This window comes from Podarcis raffonei, chromosome 11 (assembly GCF_027172205.1).
Source record: "Podarcis raffonei isolate rPodRaf1 chromosome 11, rPodRaf1.pri, whole genome shotgun sequence".
Classification (NCBI taxonomy): domain Eukaryota; kingdom Metazoa; phylum Chordata; class Lepidosauria; order Squamata; family Lacertidae; genus Podarcis; species Podarcis raffonei.
Genome location: NC_070612.1, coordinates 16,253,364 through 16,275,938, shown reverse-complemented (window position 1 = coordinate 16,275,938; position 22,575 = coordinate 16,253,364). Strand labels below are relative to the sequence as shown.

Below are 22,575 nucleotides of genomic sequence, written 5' to 3'. Positions count from 1 at the left end.
CTTCCAGGAGGCGTGGAAAGGAGTATAGCGCCGGCTTGATTTTAATACAATAGGGAATTCCAAAGTGCAAGTGCTGCCACATTGAAAGTTATTAGAAATGTGGAGTGGGCACTTGTATGTTCAAAGCATGTGACTTGTATTCTGTGGAAGTTTATCATCACCATCATTCTATATTTAAAGTAAGAACAGCTAAAAACATGGGAATGCAACCATTAAAAAACTAATTACCGGGTAAACATTGTTATAATTAAAACTGTTATATTTTAAAAATCTATTAATAGTTCCTGCTATAAAAAGTTGTTCGTCTTTTGAGGTGCTGCAAGACTCCCTTGTTTTTGCTGCAATAGGCAAGCAGAGCTGCCACTCTGGAATGCAATATGAATGCCCCTTCCCTGCTCCAGCCTCAGGTTTAGAGAACATGAATAAATAGAGGAGCCTTCAGTCTGTATTAGTCAGTGCTTTGTTTTCTTGAAAAATAGATGCCAGTACTCTGTAAGTGCCACATTTTTTAACAACAAGAAAAAGATGTGCTGTACTGCATACCGTTGAGTACCCCCTGAAAAAGCCCTGGTATTAGTGTTTCATTTTCTGCAACTTTTAAAATTAAGGTTGTTGAATAGTGGGTACACATGGCAGACGACACAGCGATTTCTCCAAAGCAGCTCTTTATTTTGTAAGCTGGAACAGAAACTGAACAGCAAACAGCTCAGCCGGCCTGCTTTTATAGGCAGCCAGCTGTCAACATTGTAGCAACAACAACCCAGGGTTTCCCGCCTAAAATAACTGACGTGGACCTGAGTGAAAACTATCTACAGTATCCCCCTGCTGGCCCAGGGTGAGAACTTCAGTACATAACACCCCTCCCCACCGAGATAAGGCGTTAGTTACAATCGTAATGGTTTCCTTATATACAGCACTACACGTAATGGTTCAATTAGGCACAAAAGCATATCGGTTACATTTCCCATACTTAGACCAACAGTGATACATGTCCAACAACATAGTCCTTTAAATAAGTTGGGCGCTTGGAAACTCTGCCAGACCGCCGGGGACTGGTAGCCAAGTCCGGGGGGCCACACAATTCTTGCTGAGGCTGTGGTGCGACCCTAGGTGGCGTTGAAATCAAATCCCCTGGATCCGCTGCTGTGGGTGGAGCCTCCGCAAGTGGAGTGGTCTGAGTCTGTGGTAAGTCTGGCAGACCCTCTGAAGCGGCTTGGTTCAGCTCCATGCTGGCAGTTTGCGAGGGAGGTGTAGGTGGAGCCTCGCCATCTGTAAGTGTCTCTTCTGGAGCCACAAGTGCAGTTGGGGGCACCACGGTAGTGTCCAAGTCCCCAACCCTGCGCCTAAGCTGGTCTATGTGCCGGCGCCACAAGCGTCCGTCTTCGAGTGCCACCTGGTACGAGCGAGGTCCAGTGACTCCCACTACTGTCACTGGCACCCAAGGAATGTCCCCCACATAGTTCCGGGCAAAGACCTGGTTTCCTGGAACAAATGACCGTGGCGCGTTGGCACAGCCTGGGGGTTCGGCCACGGCAAAGTCCGGGTGCAGCCGGTCAAGCGGTGACCTGAGGCTGCGGCCCATAAGCAGTTCAGCAGGACTCCGCCCTGTGGCCGCATGAGGGGTGATGTGTTGCACGAACAAGTATTCGGCGACCCGCTCGTGCCAGTCTCCCCCGGTCCAGGCGCGCCAGTGCCTCTTTTGCCGAGCGCACCATTCTCTCCGCTTGCCCGTTGCTGGATGGATGAAAGGGTGCCGTTAGGGCATGGCGGATGCCCAGTCCCAAAAGATACCGCTCAAAAGTGCCTGACGTGAACTGCGGTCCGCTGTCGGAGACAAGGACATCAGGACACCCATGTGTCTCAAACAGGCCTCGCAGCACCCGGATGACAGACTCGGGAGTGGTGGAGGGCATCAGGGCCACCTCCAGCCATTTGGAATAGGCGTCCACCACTACCATAAAGGTCCGGCCGTGAAAGGGGCCAGCCAGATCGATGTGCACCCTCGACCAGGGTGTCTTTGGCGTCTCCCAGGTGTGTCCCTTAGCTGCCGGTGGTGCAGGCCTCGATTCTTGGCACGCTTGACAGGCGGACACCCAGGCAGTGATGGCATCGTCCATGTTAGGCCACCAGACGTAACACCGAGCCAATGCCTTCATTTTGACAATTCCCGGGTGGCCAACGTGCAGAGCCTCCAGGACGCGTTGACCGAGTCTTTGGGGAATCACAACGCGGTCTCCCCACAGCAGACAGCCACAATGAGCCGAGAGTTCATGTTGTCTGGTTGCAAAGGGCTGGAACTCCGATGCAAAAGGCCCTTGTGGCCACCCCCTCCACACCCAGTTGAGCACACGGCTGATGGTGCGATCCTGGGCAGATGCGGAGGCCACAGTGGCAGCCGATACAGGCGCTGCCGGAAGATCCTCAATCAGGAGGATCGATGAAGCTGGAGCCGGGTCTTCCACAAACGCTGGAAGAGGGCAACGGCTGAGGGCGTCGGCATGGCCCATTGATTTCCCCGGGCAATGGACGAGCCGGTAGTGGTAGGCAGCCAGGAAAACAGTCCATCGCAGCATGCACGGTGAGAGGACTGGTGGAGTTGGACGATCACCGGCGAGGAGGGCCAGGAGCGGCTTGTGGTCAGTGATGAGGTCAAAAGTCCTGCCATAGAGGTATTCATGGAACCTCTTCACTCCAGCCACAAGTGCCAGTGCCTCCTTGTCAAGCTGGCTGTAATTCCGTTCCGTTGGAGATAGTGTCCTGGAAAAGTAGGCGAGCGGTGCTTCTCTTCCGTATGGAAAACGGTGACTAAGGACAGCGCCGATGCCAAAAGGTGAGGCGTCACAGGCAAGGACCAGCGGCCTGGCTTCACTGTACTGTACCAGCACACTGTCCGATGAAAGGAGAGCCTTGACTGTGTTGAAGGCCGCCGTCTCCCGATGACCCCAGGACCAAGGCGTCTTTGTGCTGAGGAGTCGGTGAAGAGGCTCAGCCACCGTGGCTTTGTGGGGCAGGAACATGCTATAAAAGTTCAGCAGCCCCAGGAACGCCTGCAACTCCGTCTTGTTCTTTGGGATGGGGGCCTGCTGGATAGCGCGGATCTTGGATGTGGTCGGGTGAAGGCCGGAGGCGTCAATAAGATAGCCCAGGAACTCTACCTGTGGAACGGCGATCTGGCACTTCTCCCTCTTTACCTTGAGCCCGGCCTCTTGGAACCTGGTCAGCACGGCACGGAGGCGCTCGAACAGCTGCTGGTGTGAGTCTGCAGACACCAAGACGTCATCAAAATATGGTACCACGCCCGGAAGCCCTTGCAGAAGATGCTCCATAAGGCTTTGGAAGATGCCAGGAGCCACACTCACCCCGAACTGCAACCGGCGGCAACGGAATGCCCCTCGGTGGGTGACTATCGTCTGGGCTTCAGCAGTGGCATCATCGACAGGCAGTTGTTGATAGGCTTGGGCAAGGTCCAGCTTAGCGAAGACCTTACCCTCACCCAGGGAATGCAGCAGGTGTTGAACAACAGGAACCGGGTAAGCGTGCTGCTGAAGTGCCTTGTTGATCGTGCACTTGTAGTCGGCGCAGATTCTCACTGACCCGTCTGGCTTGACAGGCGTGACGATGGGGGTTTCCCACTTGGCGTGGTCAACCGGCTCCAAAACTCCTTGGGCGATCAGCTTGTCCAGTTGTTCGTCCACCTTAGCCTTGAGAGCAAAGGGAACCCGGCGTGGCTTTAGCTTGATGGGGGCGACTTGTGGATCAAGGCTAAAGGAGATGGGCGTACCTGTATATTGCCCCAAAGTGCCATCAAAAACCTCGGCAAAGTCTTTGACCAGACCCTCAGTCTCTGCGTTAGAGATGCAGTTGATGCCGGTGACTTCCAGGCCGAGGGCATCAAACCAGTCTAGCCCTAGGAGGCTTGGCCGCTGACCTTCGACCACCACCAGTTGGAGCAGGCCCGAAAAATCCTTGAAGGCAATCCAAAACAGCCAACGCCTACCACGGGGATGTCGTTTCCCTGGTAGTCTCTCAGGTGTACGCGGTGAGAGTCAAGTTGCCTTTTGGACACTCTGGGTACCAGTCTTTTGATGGTGCTCCAAGACACGATGGACAGGGCAGACCCGGTGTCAATCTCCATGTCACATGGAGCTCCTTCAATGAGCACCGTGACGTTCAGCTTGCGTCGCGTAGGCGAGTCGGTTTGGCCAATCGTGGTTCCAGACGGGCAGCGGCAGTTGGTGAGAGCGAAACAGCTTTCCTTGGCAGACTGGAGTGAAGACTTGGACTTGCGAGTCGGTGAAGGGGGGGTGTCAGATGGAGCCGATCGGCAGACCTTAGCGATGTGGCCCCTTCTGGAACACTTCCTACAGATGGCGTCTCTGAATCGACACTTGGGACGGGAATGGTTGCCTCCGCAGCCGGCACATTCCGGTTGGCCCTTGGACTTCTGTTGGAACTTCCTGCGCTCCCGCTTTGTCTGGTGCACGTCATCGTCTTCACTGGAGGATGCCTCATCACTGCTGGCCTCTTCATGATGCACTGGAACTGGCTTCCTAGCAAGACACGGGCTGCTGGACTTGCGGATCTCCTGGGCGGAGCGTTCAGCAGCTTCTGAGGCCACAGCCTCCTCAATGGCTTTCTGTAGCGTGAGGTCTGGCTTGGCGAGGAGACGCCGTTGCAGATGGATGTCCCGGACCCCGCAGACAATTCGATCCATCAGGGCATCGTCTAAGTCTCGGAACTCACAGTGCATTGCAGCCTGTCTGATGGCAGTGGTGTAGTTGCTGATTGACTCCCCCTCTGCCTGGTTCCGGTGGTAAAACGCATGGCGGGCAGCAATCTTGGACGGCTTTGGTGCGTAGTGGTTGCGAAGCTTCTCTTGGATCGTGTCCCATGGTGTTGCCTGGACTGAATTGGTTCTGTCCAGTGATTTCGCTCAGTGATTTCGCTCTGTGATTCAGCTCAGTTCAGAGGATGGCCGCATCTGGCTGTGCTCTGATGTCCACCGATCCCATCCTCGTCGCCAGTGTTGAATAGTGGGTAGACATGGCAGACGACACAGCGATTTCTCCAAAGCAGCTCTTTATTTTGTAAGCTGGAACAGAAACTGAACAGCAAACAGCTCAGCCGGCCTGCTTTTATAGGCAGCCAGCTGTCAACATTGTAGCAACAACAACCCAGGGTTTCCCGCCTAAAATAACTGACGTGGACCTGAGTGAAAACTATCTACAGTATCCCCCTGCTGGCCCAGGGTGAGAACTTCAGTACATAACAAAGGTCTGTAGGAGTACCTGTGGAACAGCATACCTGAGGTGTTGACTCCTAGAGAATTGCAAAGCCAACAAAATACAGCTTGTAAAAATGTTCAGAAGTTGGGAAAGGAATTTGGTCATTCATTGCCAGCAATGCCATAGAGAATATCCCCTAAGTGCCAGTATTGTCAGTTTCCACCCTTGATGTGTGCTTGGATTTCCCATCTTAGAAGCAGAGCCAAAGAGCTGTCCAGCAGCATTTTGACAAGATGCAGTCGCTAGGAAATCATCTTCACAGAGTGACATGGAATTGAGTTAAATTAGGTGCTGCAATATTAAGTGCCAAATTGAGCAGTTTTATAGCTGTCTTTGCTGTTCCACCACCTGCTTTCTTTTATTGCACCCTATCCAGAGCACACACTAGTTTGTTTCCTTCTCTCGAGTAGGTTCAGGGTTGGAGGCTTTGTGATATCAGACATGCACAGATCATCCTGATCTAGACTTCTACTCTAAATCACCACTGTCTTTACACTGTGGGTTAAGTGTGGAATTTCTGGAGCTTATATGAACCAGTTAAAACATGGAAATGTCTGAATCTGTAGTCATACCATATTAAGCATCTTCCAGGGTGTAGTCTCAGGATATTTGGCAAGCTCCACTAACTCCCCTTGCACCCTGTACTGGGCTTGGTAATGGGGTTCCCCTGCCCTACAGTTCTGGCTCCAGGGTGGTGCTGACTAGAAGATGGCAGATTATTGTTGTACACCACAAATGACTCAGCAGTGGGGGCGTAAGTAGAAACCACATTATGATTTGAAAGCTGGAAAAAGAACAGAACTGTTAGCTTGAAGAAAGGTCCTGGAATCCCACACAGCAGCTTGCTAACAATGGCACAATTATTATCCCTGGAGAGGCTGCAAAGGAATACTGATGTGCAACTGAAGTGGGGAGTTGGATATTGCTTTGCAGTAACAGTGTAATAGCCATAATACTGTAATAAGAGATCTACCAATAACAATTAAATTTATCAATCATATGCAATGCATCTGAGAAAGACAATTTTAGTCCTACTGATCATATCTTTATTAGAGCACTAAATTGCAAAAATGGGTCACAATTCAGCAGAAGTATGATATGCTTACTTAACCCACTGATATCAATGGCTTAAACAACGCTAATTCTGCACTGGATTGTGGGCTTCTCATCATGAGCACTTTTGGGTAAGTTTCTTTCGTGCAGGGGAGCCGCAAACGAGTCTGGAGTGTCTCCATGTGATTTTACTAACACAACACAGTGCACTCCACTTCGTAAAAGGCCGGGTAAGAAAAACGCACTGGAATGGAGAAGAAACCGCGCCCTGGCCAGAAAACTACGTTTCCCGAAAGCCTCCGCACGCCTCGTGCGCACGCGCCGAAAGTCTCCGCCCGCGTCACGTTCCTGCCTCGCGGCGACCAAGAGAAACCCGAGAAGGACGGCGGGGGAGGGAGGAAGGAGAAGAACTACATTTCCCGCCGTCCCCTTTCCCTGTTTTACAACCTAGCAAGTGCCGCGCATGCGCCACGGAGAGGCCTGGCTCCTCAGTTCGCTCGTTGAATCCTCGTAGGTCGGTCAGTCGGTCGGCGGGCGGCGTGTGGGAGGGGAGAGCCAGACGAGCCAGCGACCTGCGCGCCTGCTGCCTGCCTGCCTGCGACGGTGGTGGCGGCGGCGTCGGAATCAGTGAAGCCGGAGTAGCAGCTGCAGCAGCAGTAGCGGCGTCGTCCTCGGAGCGGGGCGAGCGCCGGAGGTAGAGAGTGTGTTTCCACCGCCGCCATTTCTGTCAGCCCGGACTCATGATTCCCATATGCCCGGTAGTCTCTTTCACCTATGGTGAGTAACGGCCGCTTTGGCGAGCCGGTCGGAGGGCGGAAAGGAGGGGCGGCGGCGAGGCGGCCTCTCGCCTCAGGTGTGCTGGTTTTTGACAAGGCCCCTCTCTTTTTCTCTCTCTCCCCTCCATGTCGCTGCTGCAGTGCCCAGCCGGCTGGGGGAAGATGCCAAAATGGCCACCGGCAACTACTTCGGGTTCACCCACACCGGGGCTGCTGCCCAGTACAGGTAAAGGGGAGGCTGGCGGGAGGGCGGGGGAGGTGTTTCCCCGGCCCCCCTTCTTCCCTGGCGCAGCGGAGACCTTGGAGAGGAGATGCGCGCAAACGCCGGCGCATGTGCATGCTCGTGCGGAGGTGTTGATGCGTGTTGTGTGCGGCGACGGGGGGCGGAGCCGGCGGCGTCAGGCCTGCTTCGGGTCGTGCATTGGAATAAGGGTTCCCCGTCCTGCCGTAGGGCTGGATCCGCCTCCTCCTCCCCTCCAGCCTGGTGATTCTGCCGCCGCCTCTCCTCTCCGCCCTTCCAGCCCCATCCTGCGCATGCTAATGAAGAAGCCTCTGGTAGCGAGAACAGTACGGCAATGGAACAGACTCTGCTGGAAGGATTCATTCGCCTTCCTTGGAGGCTCTTAAGCAGAGGTTGGAGCATAGCTGTCAACTTTTCCCTTTTCTTGCGAGGAATCCTATTCGGAATAAGGGAATTTCCCCTAAAGAAAGGGAAACGTTGACAGCTATGGGTTGGAGGGCCATCTGGATCATCTAGTTGAGGTTGCTGCATTGCAAGGGGTTGGACTAGATGACTCTCGGGATCCCTTCCAGCTCTACAGTTCTATATTTAGGTATCCCCAGGTTGTTCAGTGAGACTTGCTTTCCAGCAAACAGGCACAGGGTTGCAGCTTAAACACGTTTTATTTCTTTCGGTTCTGCAACCACACTCCTTCCCTTACTCTCCACCGCCAGACCTTGGAAAACGTGTATTTTCCAACTATATTTCTCCCACTACATACTGACTTTTGTGTTCTGTATGCATTCAGTATCCTCTAAATGGATTTGTTATCGCTCCTGCCTCCCTTAAATATTTGGCTTCCAAAACCTATTGCAGAGTTCTGTGGTATCTTAGACTAATTTTTAATATACAAAATAAATAAGATAAAGTATAAAATATTAGGCTCAGCGCCTAGGGCTTGCCGATCGAAAGGTCGGCGGTTCGAATCCCCGCGGCGGGGTGTGCTCCTGTTGTTCGGTCCCAGCGCCTGCCAACCTAGCAGTTCGAAAGCACTCCCGGGTGCAAGTAGATAAATAGGGACCGCTTACTAGCGGGAAGGTAAACGGCGTTTCCGTGTGCGGCTCTGGCTCGCCAGATGCAGCTTGTCACGCTGGCCACGTGACCCGGAAGTGTCTCCGGACAGCGCTGGCCCCCGGCCTCTTGAGTGAGATGGGCGCACAACCCTAGAGTCTGTCAAGACTGGCCCGTACGGGCAGGGGTACCTTTACCTTTAAGGACTGATGGCTTATCATCCAGGGCTTTGGATCCTAAAGTAAGTTAAGGAAGTTCATGGAAGAAGAGGTTCCTGTTCCCGCCTCTCCAAAGCCTCCAAAGGGTAGCTTCAAAAATAAAGAGGGCGTAGGAAACTTTCATTCTTGGAACTTCCTGAATGAATGTTAGAATCCAACCCCAGCTGAATATTTGTGCCCTGCTGCAAAAAAATGGAAGTTTGTTATTATTTATTAAATTTCTATGCCACCCTCCATCCAAAGATCATAGGGTGGTTTACAATATAAAGTTTACAAAGACAAAGGCTAAAGTCTGACCTACTCATTATTAAGAACTGACAGTGTTTCCTTTAGGCCCCCTCAGTGCAGACTGAGAATTCATGGCTTGTGTGATTCAGAGCGGCTTTCTCATAGTATATTATGTGCCTCGTGTATTTTACATTTTTGTAAAAGATGTATGTTGCTTTGTGATGACTTGGCTCTAAAAACTATAAATATGTACACTATTTTGGGGAAACTCTTAAACTAAGTGTTCATTATGGTGTGGTTGTGTTACCAAATGAAACTTGAAATGGAATCATTTTGAAAGAGATGATAAATTTCATAACTTCTTAATTACATAACTTCAAAATAACATGCACACACAGTGCCTCACTTAGCTGAAATTATCCCCAGTGAAAGGAACATTTATTACATCTGAAAAACAGTCTGTCTCCTCTTTACGAATTGGGCCATTTTGTTAAATCGTTTTGTTTACTGTGGAAATATCTCCAATTTAAAATAATTTGTATTTTTGTCAGATTTTGGCATAGTGGAGATAACTGTAACGACAGCACTACTTTATAAGTTTACTTCACCAACTTTGTGACCTCTTGTATAATTAGTTTGTCTTAGAGGTAAACCTTGAACTTGAAAACGTGTCAAGTGGTGGCAATTGTCTAATCCAGGCATCCCCAACCTGCGGCCCTCCAGATGTTTTGGCCTATAACTCCCATGATCCCTAGCTAACAGGACCAGTGGTCAGGGATAATGGGAATTGTAGTCCAAAACATCTGGAGGGCCGAAGGTTGGGGATGTCTGGTCTAATCATTCTCTTGCTTCAAATGAATATCCACATAGGATGCTTTTATTGTTTCAGGCTTATTTACAGCTGCTAGGTCGTATGTGAAATGAAATTGCTACACCTCTTAGGTTTTAACAATTGGAACTGTATTTTATTAACTTAAATCAGTTGCTTATTTCATGGTAAACACTTGCATATTTCATGGCACTTATTCTTAAAAGTGTATATTCCTGAAATAAACAGCCTGAGATCCAAAGAACTGCATGTGCAAAGCTATTCAAATCTGGGGAGAGGGCTAGGGGTGCTTTCTCCTTGTGAAGTGGTTTCCTGAAATTAGAATGGCTTTTGGAAATGGGGAAATGTGGATCTGCATGTATTCTGCATGGTGCTTGAGATCTTGTCCATATTGTTGGAAATAACATTTTTGAAAGGTATGTAGCCAACCTTCAGTTTATTTCGCATGATTCGGCGTTTTGCATAGTACAGCAGAAATATACTTTACAGACTTCTCCATTATTTGGTCTTGAGTTTTAATAATAATGCATGGGTAGTCTGTTCCCTGTGTAAGATTTCTAACGTGATGAAATTCTCTCTAGCCACAGTGTAACAGTTGTACTTGCAGGCTTGCCAAATCTGCCTTTCCAATGTTCCATTTGAAGAAGTACAACTCTGAAATGTCGAAAGCCCAAATAGATTTTCCAGTTCTGTAATTACTGGAAATAATATTGTTGCCACTTCTCAGAAATTCCCTAGTCATTTCTTGCATTTTGTTGACTCTATAGCAGGGGTCGGCAACCTAAGGCCCATGGGCCACAAGCAGCCCACGGGGGTCGTTTAACCGGCCACTGACCCCCCCAACCGAGCCACCCACTTGGTGAGTCCCTGCACGCTGCACTAAACCAGCGCGGCATGGAGACTTGCTTCTGCGGTGCCAGAAATCGCGTCTGCGCAGACGCTGGAAATCACGTCAACACAGATGTCGGACCAGGCAAGGTAAGCCTTGCCAACCCCTGCTCTATAGCCTATGGAAAACAGTTAGTGCCTCATACAAAACCTATTTAGGTGGCATATATAACAAAAAGCCACCCTCACCTTTAACAGTAAAACAACAATATGGAATGTATTTTATATTTATTTATATATTGTCCACTCAAATAAAATAGCAAGACAGTGCGCAATATACCGGTATATGTGAATACAATAAAACATAATATACTGTAAAAACAATACAAAATTGTCTCAGTAATGATTAATACAAGAACCCTGAACCTGGTCCTATGGCATAGAAGCAGCTGGTGTAGCATTTTTTTATAGCAAGACTGTTGCATGCTGTTGGCTGTCCTCCTCCATCAGCATTATTGCCATTCCCTTCTGCTCCAGGTTAAGTTTCTGGACCATGGCCATGGGAAGCCCCATGTAGAGCATATTATAGTAATCTAGTCTCAAGGTTAGCAGGACATGTACTACAGTGGCCAGGTTATCTTGACCCCAAGATGACTGTAATGGCATGCCAAATAAAACTGGTGAAAGGCACTCCCAGCCTGATCCAAGTTAGGAGAAGTATTTCATGAGGATATTGAGGTCCTGAGCTGTATAGGGCTTTGTAGATTAAAACTTTGAATGACTCTGATACATTTTAAAACAAATCTGTTGGGACTTATAAGAGATTTTAACTTCATCACAATTAATTAAAATACTTCTTTGGAAGAGCTTCAAATACAGCAAAGATACAGCAACCTTTTAGGTAAAGGATGGAATTACTCCATATGCAGAAATAGTGATTAGAACAGAACAGTTGCCTCCATTCTGTCAAAACTTCTCTAGAGTTTAGGCATGCTTTAATACAGCCATAAAGAAGAGCATCATAAATTATTTTACAAACTATGAATTACCATGGTATTATAGTGATACAAAATGTTTCTATGACAGTGATAACTTATAGCTAATAAAAATGACAGAACTACTGATTCCCATTCAAAAAGGGGGGTGGAAACACACAACTTCCTAGGCATGATCACAGATGAAAAGAATCTCTAAAAATGTTGATTCAGTACTAAATTATCTATGTGTGGGGGGATTAGGAGAAGAATGGAGTCAACAAGGAACAGGCTATGCATAGATCTGTTGTCATGAGAAATTATTCAGACCAAAGAGAAGGGAAGAATTGGCAGTTTGAGACACTATTTTAACTGTCTCCTTTTGCACACAGTTTCTGCTTAAAGGCGATTAGCAGAAGTTACTAGTTCTTGCCAGTGTGCCTCAGAATACAAGGTTGAGGGAGGCTTCTCTACCCAGGAGGTAGGAGGTCAAATCCTACAATTTGTAAAATCTTGCAAACTCGATCACTGGCTCTGCGGGTTGTGGCAGACGCAAGGGGAACAGGTTTGCTAAAGTAAATGTGGTAACAGAACTATACCAGCCTTAGAATGAATAATGTTAAGGCTGTTCATTCTGTGCCATAACAAAATACATTTTCTTCACATGAAACATTTCAAATATTTCTAAATGGTATATATACTTTTGATTTGCTGCTTCATCATTATAATGAATGACATTTCACTGCCTTTCTTCTCAAAATAATGAAAACGTTGGCTTCACTTTCCTAACATCACTTTTTAAGCATTCTATGAGCCTACTTTTGTTTTGCATTATATTTAAACATTTTGTGGGGAGGCATAATTATGTTGCTACTTGAAGCATTTCTTCAAAGATGGCATTTTCAAAAGAACTTTCCTTTTGGGGTATTTTCTTGGACAATTCTTGCAAGATAGGAGTTGTCATTGAAGGTTGCTAGAATGATTGTTTCATGAAGGGTATGTTGCTTATTATTATTTTCTTACTTTCTGTGTAGATTCAGCTGAATCTTCCTTTTTTTCTAATTATACTATCATATCATATATACACTTATACCAGTTTGTTTTTGAATGTTTGAGGTTATGTAGTCGCAGTTGCTCCACACATGCATGAGGAAAGAGTAACCAAACACATGTCTCTGATTAACCCCAAAACTACAAAAAAGGACCCCTTCCCCCAAACAGCCTATTTAAATGTCATCAGAATAGAAGTAAGAGCTGCCTCTAGAAATCAGTGGAGAAAAACAGTTTTTTAACGTAGCTGGCTTTGACACTAGAGTGCTCACCCCATTCTGCCTCTCACCCCTGAACAGCCCAATTAAAATAAGGTGTTCAGTGGACCCAGGATGCTGGATAATGGGATGGTCAGAAATGTGAGTGGGAAGGAATTGAACTGCACTCAACATTGCTATGCTTGTAATACAAAATAGTGCACCTAAAATTACTAATTGCTATACAAGAATGAAAATGCTCCCTGCCTGCAAGTTGACAATACACTGCCTTAATGTGGCCTGTTACGAAATTCCTAGCCTTCTGTCCTGGGATTCAGCTCCTGCCACATGTTCTTTTCAGCCTGTCAAAGAGCTGTTTGTCAGGCTGCAGGGAACCCAGTTTACAAGGATAAGAAGATGCACAGGGATGACTCCCAGTGGGTCTGTCTTCACTTGCGGTTGTTCTTCCCACAGCATGCTAAACAGCTGTTTGATGGGCTTGGGGGTGGAGGAAGCATGATTTTCAGTGCCAGTCGGCTGGGGAGCATGAGAAACACATGACAGGATCTCTTTCCATCACGTATCATCCCTCCTCACCCTCTATCTGTGTGCGGGGGAGTGTTAATTTGTACATGGCCCTCAACCAAATGTGGCCCACACAGTTATCAAGGTTGCTTACCAGTGATCTAAATGTTTATAATCACATGAATATGGTGCTTACATGACTTTTCTTTGTATGTGTTAGTGTGGGAGATGAAAACACTTTCCCATGCAGGAAATTAGCTGCAAATACATTTTCAGGAGTGCTTTTTTTGAGGCTTTCCATTTCCTGGGAGCATTCTAGGAATCTATATCTGACTCTGTTTCTTTGGTTCTATTGCACTGCAGAGTGTTTGGAAGCATTTACTCTACAGTAGTTGTTTTATATGGAGATGTGAAATCGTACTTTTCTCAGATGTAGTATAGCTATAAAACCAATTACCTGCCTCTGATCTATACATATTTTTAAAGCAGGTGTGGGTAAGCATTTCTAGCAAGTATCTCACTACCTGTCAAATCAACTGATGTCACATTGTCATTAGGTTATACTGGTTTGAAGCCCTGGTTTTAGGACTTTAAAGCACAGTGTGGGCAATTTGAAAGCCCTTTTGCAAACAGCCCTCTCTAAACTTTCAAACATCAGGGGTTCAGAGAGCACTGTAAGGTTGCTTGCAAAAGGATTTCAAACGTGTGGCTTGCCCAAAACTACATCAGAACCAAATCGGAACCTGGTAGGGCAGGTTTGGCCTCTGGGTTGGAGGTTCTCCACTTCTGGTTTATGTAAGTTTGTTTTACATCAAAAAAAATCCTCTCAAAATTATATTTTGTTAAAAATGGTTCATTGGTTAAGGATGCAATCCTGTGCACTTTCCTGGCAACTACATCTGATGAGTATACATGCATAGGATTGTGCTCTAAATTATTTTGATTTAGAGTAACATTAATGTTCAGTGCCGATTTCGCTAACCTTGTGACGTTTGCCAGATGTTTGCGCATCTGAGCTTTTCCAAGACCATAAAAGTGAAAGGCCCTATTGAAAGGTTTTGAGAAATGGGAATTCCATGACTTATTTAAACTCTTGGTCACTGTGCTTGTGTTTCAGACTTAGTTTAGCCTTTTTTTTAGCTACCCTTAAACTTGGACAATTTAAGCAGCTTTGCTATTAGGCATCTGGCTTCATTACAACATCATCATATTTCTTGTGTTTGTCTTTCTATTACAGCCAGCAGCCAGCTTCAGGTGTAGCCTATTCCCATCCAACTACAGTTGCAAGCTACACTGTCCATCAGGCTCCTGTAGCTGCGCACACAGTTACTGCTGCCTATGCCCCAGCAGCAGCAACGGTTGCAGTTGCAAGGCCTGCTCCAGTGGCCGTTGCAGCTGCTGCAACAGCGGCAGCCTATGGAGGTTACCCAACGGCACATACAGCAACAGACTATGGTTATACACAGAGACAGCAAGAAGCTCCCCCGCCGCCACCTCCAGTCACTACACAAAATTACCAGGTACTTAATGGATAAACCATAATACTTGTGAAATTGAGTCTTTTACCTTCTAAAACATGATGGACGATAGAATATGTTAAATATAGAGTAAGAATGTGCATGTATAACTGTTATGTAGTTTAGGTCAATAATTTACAGAACAGACCTCACTTGAGTAGCGGTGAAATGTAATAGGGTAGCGGATCTACCACCACATCTTCAGCCCTGTCACTCATGCTGGCAGGAGGCATGGGGACAGGCAAATCGCTTTGCCAGCCTGAAGTTGGTGCAGTGATCAAGACAAATCAAGTCCAGTAAGTAACAACAGTGGGTCTGGGTTAAGATCCAGCACATCCTGGACTGGCTCAGCTCCATCTGCCCATGGAATGGCCTGTTGGGGGACTTCCTGTGCTACTGCTGTTGTAGATGCCTTCAGTGGTACTTCCATGCACCCATATGTTTGGTAAGACAGTACAGGAATCTTTTTTTTCCTTTAGCTTGATCATCGCATAGTCAAATATATTTTTAAAAACCTGAGGATAGCAGTATAACACCTAGGGGAAGAAATATGTTAAACATTACTTAATGTGGAAAGTAACAATAATTTAAGTAATTATTAGCCACTGAACATTCCTAGCAAATTATTAACTGTAGCATAGCCACCTCATCAGCATGCTGCAGAACTTTTAATTATGTAGCATTGTACATGCCTGCAGGCTACAACATGTGAGATATTAGTAGATTATTATACACAACCTGAGATAAAAGGCAGTTGTATCCCAAAGAGAGCTCAGTTTCACAACAATCTATCGGCATCTCTACCTGCTCCACACTTGATGTCACATATGGCACCTGGTATGGGAAAGGTTGGTGCAGTCTGGGGAAAACTTTTTATGAGATAAATTTGGCCTCCAACACTGGAGGTTCTCCAACCTAATGTAGAGGTTTGTGCTTGGTGTCTTGTGGGTAAAGTGATGGTGATGGAGCATTTTTAAAAAATGTAGGGGGAAAGGCTGCTTAACAGGACATTGGCATTTGTTTCTTTAATGCAAGTTGTCCAGTACTAGCTTCATTTAATCTAGCAATCTTAGGCAAAAAATACATAGTTTGATCCTCAAAAATGTAGCTTATCAATTCTGTTGAATGTTTCTACTATTTTACAGTCTGATTAATTAGAATAATCAAAATAATTCAGTAATAGTCCATATATTTAATGGAAAAACTAATGTCCATATGTTTTCTCCCCCACTCCCATGTTTCTTAAGGACACCTATTCATATGTTAGATCTACTGCCCCAGCTGTAGCTTATGACAGCAAGCAATACTATCAACAACCCACAGCCACTGCAGCTGCAGTGGCAGCTGCTGCCCAGCCACAGCCTTCTGTGGCTGAATCGTATTACCAAACAGGTGAGTTGCAAGCTTTAAAGAGAACTCCAGCTTTTTTGTTGTGATATAGTTCACAAATGTGTTACCATCTGCAGATGCTCAGAATCTAGTAAGTAAAATAGTTTGTTAGTAGCTTGGTTTTCAATGGTTAACTGTTTGGTGGTTAACTTAGCAGTTAGGGCTCAGATATGCGAATCTTAACAATCCTCTAGCTTCTAAGTGCTCATTTAATTGCTTTATTCAAAGAAGAATTCTAACACGACTGCATCACAGAGTGCATGCCATGTTTTATCTTCTTAGGACTTCGAGGGTCTGCTTGCTAGGTAAAACATTTGGCCATTCTGAACTTCTAAGTCATTGGAGAAAAACCTTTTTTGTGACTGCCACAAATAAAGTTTAAAGCTTTTGAGAGTGTCACTCTAATGTATGCTGCTGTGCTTATGTAGCCTCATGTGGCTTGGCGCTGTTTTACAACTAGCCTACTCAGATGGGGAGCAAACAGCTATGTGTGAAGGAAATAGGAAAGGAGCAGAGTCAGATGCTTTAAATTGTTGCAGAGTAACTGCTTTTAACGAGAGTGTTTTTTGGTATAACTCAAATTAGTTTATTTTCTGGACATATCTGTATGGTGCGTTTTATATTGGAGCCCCATCCTAACTGGGAGCTAATCACCTCTTTTCATTAAATCAGATGTTGGTGGGATTTTTTTCTTCATATAAATCGGTGGATAAAATATTAGATAGGAATGTGGAATAAGCATACATTGCAATTAGTTTTTTTTAATCATTGTCTTCGGTTTAGCCACTATTATGTGTGTTCAAAGAATGTGGAGTTAAACATGTTAGTTTAAGCGTTGTTGCACTGAAAGTAAAAGCACAAGCTTTAAGGTGCCGATCCCATTATAGTGACAGTAGTATTTTTATAATAGAAGTTCCAAGTGCAGAGCTTAAAGTGTAGGGTGAGATTTATTCCCATATTGTCTGCCTTATTCAATAATAAGATAAAGTGAAAAATTAAATGAAATTGATTTTTAAATTATAATTGTTTACATGATTATTGAAATATTCATGTAATTATGCTCATTTGTCTTAATTAGCTCCAAAAGCCGGCTATAGCCAAGGAGCAACTCAGTATACTCAAGCCCAGCAAACTCGTCAAGTGACAGCCATAAAACCAGCCACTCCAAGCCCAGCTACTACTACTTTCTCCATATATCCTGTATCTTCCACTGTGCAACCAGTTGCAGCAGCAGCTACCGTTGTTCCCTCGTATACCCAAAGTGCTACATACAGTACAACAGCAGTTACTTATTCTGGTGAGTATTGCTTGAAGAAAGGATATTAGAAATGACTGTTTAGATGCCTTTGTAAGATCTAAGGTAGAAATGCTGTGCTGAACATGTCTAGATTTTTCAAAGACAGGTTCTGTACTCAAATTACTTCTTGTGAACTTTTGCTTTGTCAAATGTGCTGATTGTGTGCAGGTTTACTCAGAAGTAAGTCAACTATGGCCAGTTGGACTTATTTTGAGGTAATTGTAGGATTACAAATTCAGACTCTTTAGAACAGGTGAAAAAGAGTCTCGATGGCAGACTGTTGGTGTAGAGCAGGTGTCATCAACCTTTTCAGGCACAAGGTGATGCCTTACAGATCTATGTTGGACTGATTGTACAGGTTTGCTGTATGTCTGTGGATGTTGGCATTTCTCCACTAGAAAAAAATTGCTTTTTAAACTTGAAATAAACTCCTCTTTTCTGGCTGTGTAGTATTGCTTGGATATACAGATTGCGAATATTGGTTTTACTTTTAAGTACAAGTTTTGTGCATCTATGTTAATGTTGAAATTCTCCTTAATTAAGAGATACTCTGGTGTGCACTATGCATTTATTACATTTAGATTTTCAAACTTTAATGTGCTTACAACTTACAACTTTTTTTGATCATTTAAAGGTACATCGTATTCTGGCTATGAGGCTGCAGTATATTCAGCTGCATCATCTTACTATCAACAGCAGCAGCAGCAGCAGAAACAGGCGGCGGCGGCAGCTGCTGCTGCTGCTGCGACAGCCGCCTGGACAGGGACCACCTTCACGAAAAAGGCACCATTCCAAAATAAACAGTTGAAACCAAAACAGCCTCCCAAACCACCCCAGATCCACTATTGTGATGTTTGTAAGATCAGCTGTGCTGGACCACAGGTATTACTGCTTTCTGATTATGAACTTAATTGCTTAGTAAAATTAAACAATTAGCATATTCCAAATATTCAGGGTCAATAAGTTTTTCGCTTCAGGGTTATTTCAGTTTAAAATATTCCAATTGCACTTTGGTTTTTGAATGTTTTGGAAGTTAAACGGACTTCCGCAACGTATTCCAAGATACGACTGTATAATTATGTGGAGGAAAGTATTTTCTGGATACATTTCAGCAGCACATCAACTTCATGTTGGTTATTTCTTGCACTTTGCTTTTCAATGAACAGAATAATATGATAAATGAACTAATGTGTCTTGTTATTCATGTGGTGATTTAAACAGACTTACAAAGAACATTTGGAGGGACAGAAACATAAAAAGAAAGAAGCAGCTTTGAAAGCATCACAGAACACAACCAGCAACAGTTCATCTGCTCGTGGGACTCAGAACCAGCTGCGTTGTGAACTCTGTGATGTGTCTTGCACAGGAGCTGATGCTTATGCTGCTCATATTCGTGGAGCGAAACATCAAAAAGTAAGCCTCTCCTTCCTTTGTCTTTCCATTTCTCAGGTTTTATACCCAGTTAGTATCCCAGCCTGGACAAAATGAATGGTCTGACAGGCAGGCAAAATTCATCACATTTGATTGGAGGCTGGGACTGCCCACCTTTCAGTTACCTGACACAGTATGCCTTTAGGTAATTCAGCCTCAAATGAATGAATTGTGCTCTCAATTTGTTCTTTATAGCTATGACTTTAATTCAAGTAAGGGCTTCATTGAGCAGTAAACGTGAGCCCCACCTTAGGCAGGGATTGGTTGCACTTGGAGCTCCTGAATTGAGCCTATCAGAATAAGGCTTGCATTTAGAGAGAGAGGAGAGAGAATGATAAGTCGCTCTGATCTGAATCATAGAGTTGGAAGGGACCTTGAGGATCAACTAGTCGAACCTCCTGCAATGCAGGAATATACAGTTGTCCCTTACAGGGATCAAAACCTGCAACCTTAGCATTATCAGCACCACTCTAACCAACTGAGCTACAACACATTAAAGAATCTGCAAACACACATCTCTACATAGTACTAGCTACCAACATGAACACAATCAGATCTTTATGCACTAGAACCTCTTTTGGTGTCTCCGAAGGTGACAACAGAGGCAGTGTCAGAATGGTGCCAAATGTAAAAGGCACTGAATGTTAGTACCTCTTGCAGAGGAACAGTTGGGAGTACATCAGTTGTGTGACTGGGGTGCAGTTTCATGCAGTATTTCATGTGTGTATTAGACTCCATTAAATTTCCCCTCACGAATTCTGCAAATTCTTTTGAAGGTTCCTTGAAACTTATACTTTCATGCTCTTAGATGTACAGACAGGATTCTAAATAGACGTTGAACAATTTTGTAGATTCTGCTATTAACTTTCTTCATTGGTGGTTCTAGGTGGTTAAGCTTCATACTAAACTTGGCAAACCCATTCCTTCAACTGAACCAAATGTTGTGACCCAGGCTACGTCTGCAACATCTGCTTCCAAACCAACTGCTGTCTCTTCAAACATTGCAACTAACAGCAGCACTGTGAATTCTTCCGTTTCATCTTTGGCAGTGAAAATTCTTACTCCTTCCGCGAATGTGCTACTTAGCACAACTTCCAACAACAAAGCAACAATAGTTCCAGCTAATGTTGCTGTAAAGAAAATATCCACACCCAAAATTAACTTCGTTGGTAAGTACTGAAGTATTTTAGTGAGAAGTTCAGCAAGATACACTAAATAAACTTACGCAAGAACAGGTTTAAAATGAGTGTCTGCTATGATTTTAACAACCACTGGAAATTCTAATTTTCTCTCGGCTTGGCTGCATGAAGCCCATCAAACCAAGCATCTGTTTGCAGTTCTAAGCACTGTCTCTCTCATGGCAATTTTTGTCTCATGCACACAAATTGCTACTCAAATGGTTTAGGAAAGTATTACATCAACACTTCTCAGCTCCAACACGCCTTTTATTAGAGATTACAATACTGAACATGGGGCTACCGTGGAACACAACTCCTAATGTTGTATGAACAATGCATTTTCAATAGCTGTCATAGAGTTTTGTTTGGTCAAGGCTCATGTCTTGCACTCAATTATCCTGTCCTCTTGAATGCCCCAGGCCATGCTGTCATTATTAAAACAAACCGTATAGTTTATTTGAACTTGTATTTTATTTATTTAACTGTTTATGTTACCTGTTCTTTGAGGAAAATACTACAGTATTGTGCTATGGTTTGCTTGCTTGCTTGTTTGTTTATTACTTACAGAATATCCAGGTTTTTAAGCAGTAGGCCAGCCTCCCCTTGGTTGTGGCAAGAAATGTGACTTGAAAATGTAATGAAAATTAATATTCACTTGTGAAATGTTTCATATTAGGTGGTAACAAGCTACAGACAACAGGAAGCAAAGTGGATGAATTAAAAGTAGTAGAAAATATCAAAACTACTCCTTCTATTGCTGCAGTGCAAACACAGGAAATTAAGCCAGATATGTCTGCTGAATCAGTAACATCTACAGCTCTTGCTGCTTTGCAAAGTGAGGTCCAACCAGTGGGTCATGACTATGTCGAAGAGGTATTCATTCAAAAACTATGTTCATTAAATGCAATTAAACAAAACTGCTGAATTAATGTGTTAGATTACTTTATATGGCTCAGAAGTGTGAAATCACGCTGATAATTAAATTAGCTTCATGTCTCTGTGTGAGGTAACTACTTGGCTATTTTGTCTATGAAAGAATTTGCAGTGGAGTACTAATAGCATTGCCCATCCTTCCCTGAGCCTCAGATGTTCTGAGGAAGGTCACTTGTGAGTGTCTCTGCCATTTAAGGTCAGTAGCTATTAAATTAAAAGCCTTTGTCTTCAGGTAAACTAGAGTGTGAATACTGAGACTGTCTTAACACTTCTGATCACTGAGGATGTGGAGTGTCCTTCAAAACTGACCGTTCAGAGTTCCAGCTCCAAAGGAACAGGTTGTGGGATATATAGCAAGATGGCAATCATTGGGACATGTAGTAAGATGGCTGTGTCTTGTAAAACAGGAAAGTGATATGGCATATTACAGGTATGTCCAAAGTCCATTTTGGAGGCCTAATCCGTTCGATTTAATCCGGCCCCTGTGGCAGTATATGTCCTGGGGTAAAATCCTAAAAAAAGCTCATCAGGAAAGCCATCAGGAAAGAAAAGGAGTTAAATGCCTCTGCTGGGAGCTTCACAGATGGGGCAACATTTGAGAACATTGTAAATTTAATAGCTACTGACCTTAAATGGCAAAGACACTCACAAGTGACCTTCCTCAGAACATCTGAGGCTCAGGGCAGGATAGATGGACATTCTTTCAGGAATCCAGGTTGGGGGGGGGCGTGCCTCATAGGTCTGGCACAGGTTCTGATTAGGCCTTTGAAACTATTTTCCCCAGACCATGGGCAGCTGCCACATGGGTTACATATATGACAGCAGGTGAGAGGCAGGTAAGGACATGACTCCAAAGGAACAATCAGGAGCTTAAAGTGAGGGGCAAATCCACACCATAAATTCAAAGCATCAAATGCATATTTAAAGTACATGACTTTCCCCAATAAATCCTGGAAACTGGTTTGTTATGGGTACTGGGAATTCTGTCTCTGTAGAGGGGAAATACAGTTCTCAGGATTCTTTGGGAGAAGTCATGTAGCTTAAGTGTGCATTGTATTTGCTTTAAAAGTACAGTGTTTATTTGCCTTGAGTTCCCGATTGTTCCTTTGCAAGCAGGGCTTGCTGACAGTGAGTTCCACTAGGAAGTTTCCCATCCGGGATCTAGTTCTCCAACCTCAGTATAGGGTTTTCAAGGCCATAATCAGCATTTTGAAGTGAGCCTAGAAATGCATAGATAACCCCTGTAGATCTTCGAGGACAAGCGTTACGTGCAAGGTGTAGATCTTTCAGGATCAATATTCTGCACAGTTTGCTCAGTTCAAAATTCTAGTCACTATGCTCTGGACCAGGGGGTCAGCAACCTAAGGCCCATAGGCCGGAAGCAGCCCTCGGAGGTCGTTTGACCGGGCCATGAGCCGCCCCCAAACTGAGCTGCTCATGCGCTGCGCTAAAGCGGTGCGGGGAGTTGCTTCCACAGCGCCAGAAATCACATCTGCGCAAACGCAGATGCCGAAAATTGCGGGCACGTGCGCAATCCAGCCTATGAAGGGATCTCCACGGGACTGATCCGACTCAG

General features: G+C 45.1%; 1 protein-coding gene and 1 non-coding gene across 5 annotated transcripts in view; both read left to right on the top strand.

Moving 5' to 3' along the window:
- The first annotated feature begins 6,749 nt into the window (after positions 1 to 6,749).
- ZFR (zinc finger RNA binding protein) overlaps positions 6,750 to 22,575 on the top strand; it is a 31,925-nt gene continuing 16,099 nt past the window's right edge. The window contains exons 1-9 of one of the 4 annotated variants that reach the window (XM_053408473.1): positions 6,750 to 7,115; positions 7,256 to 7,340; positions 14,492 to 14,774; positions 16,019 to 16,163; positions 17,239 to 17,457; positions 18,092 to 18,339; positions 18,679 to 18,870; positions 19,775 to 20,057; positions 20,743 to 20,939. In XM_053408473.1, the coding sequence (XP_053264448.1) occupies positions 7,079 to 7,115; positions 7,256 to 7,340; positions 14,492 to 14,774; positions 16,019 to 16,163; positions 17,239 to 17,457; positions 18,092 to 18,339; positions 18,679 to 18,870; positions 19,775 to 20,057; positions 20,743 to 20,939 (1,689 nt within the window). In that variant the 5' untranslated portion in view covers positions 6,750 to 7,078. The remainder of the gene's footprint in view (positions 7,116 to 7,255; positions 7,341 to 14,491; positions 14,775 to 16,018; positions 16,164 to 17,238; positions 17,458 to 18,091; positions 18,340 to 18,678; positions 18,871 to 19,774; positions 20,058 to 20,742; positions 20,940 to 22,575) is intronic. The other 3 variants (XM_053408470.1, XM_053408471.1, XM_053408472.1) reach the window with 3 other exon arrangements.
- Positions 11,996 to 12,132, top strand: LOC128423805 (small nucleolar RNA SNORA66). Its single transcript, XR_008332866.1, has one exon. It is a non-coding gene; the product is annotated as a small nucleolar RNA SNORA66 (small nucleolar RNA).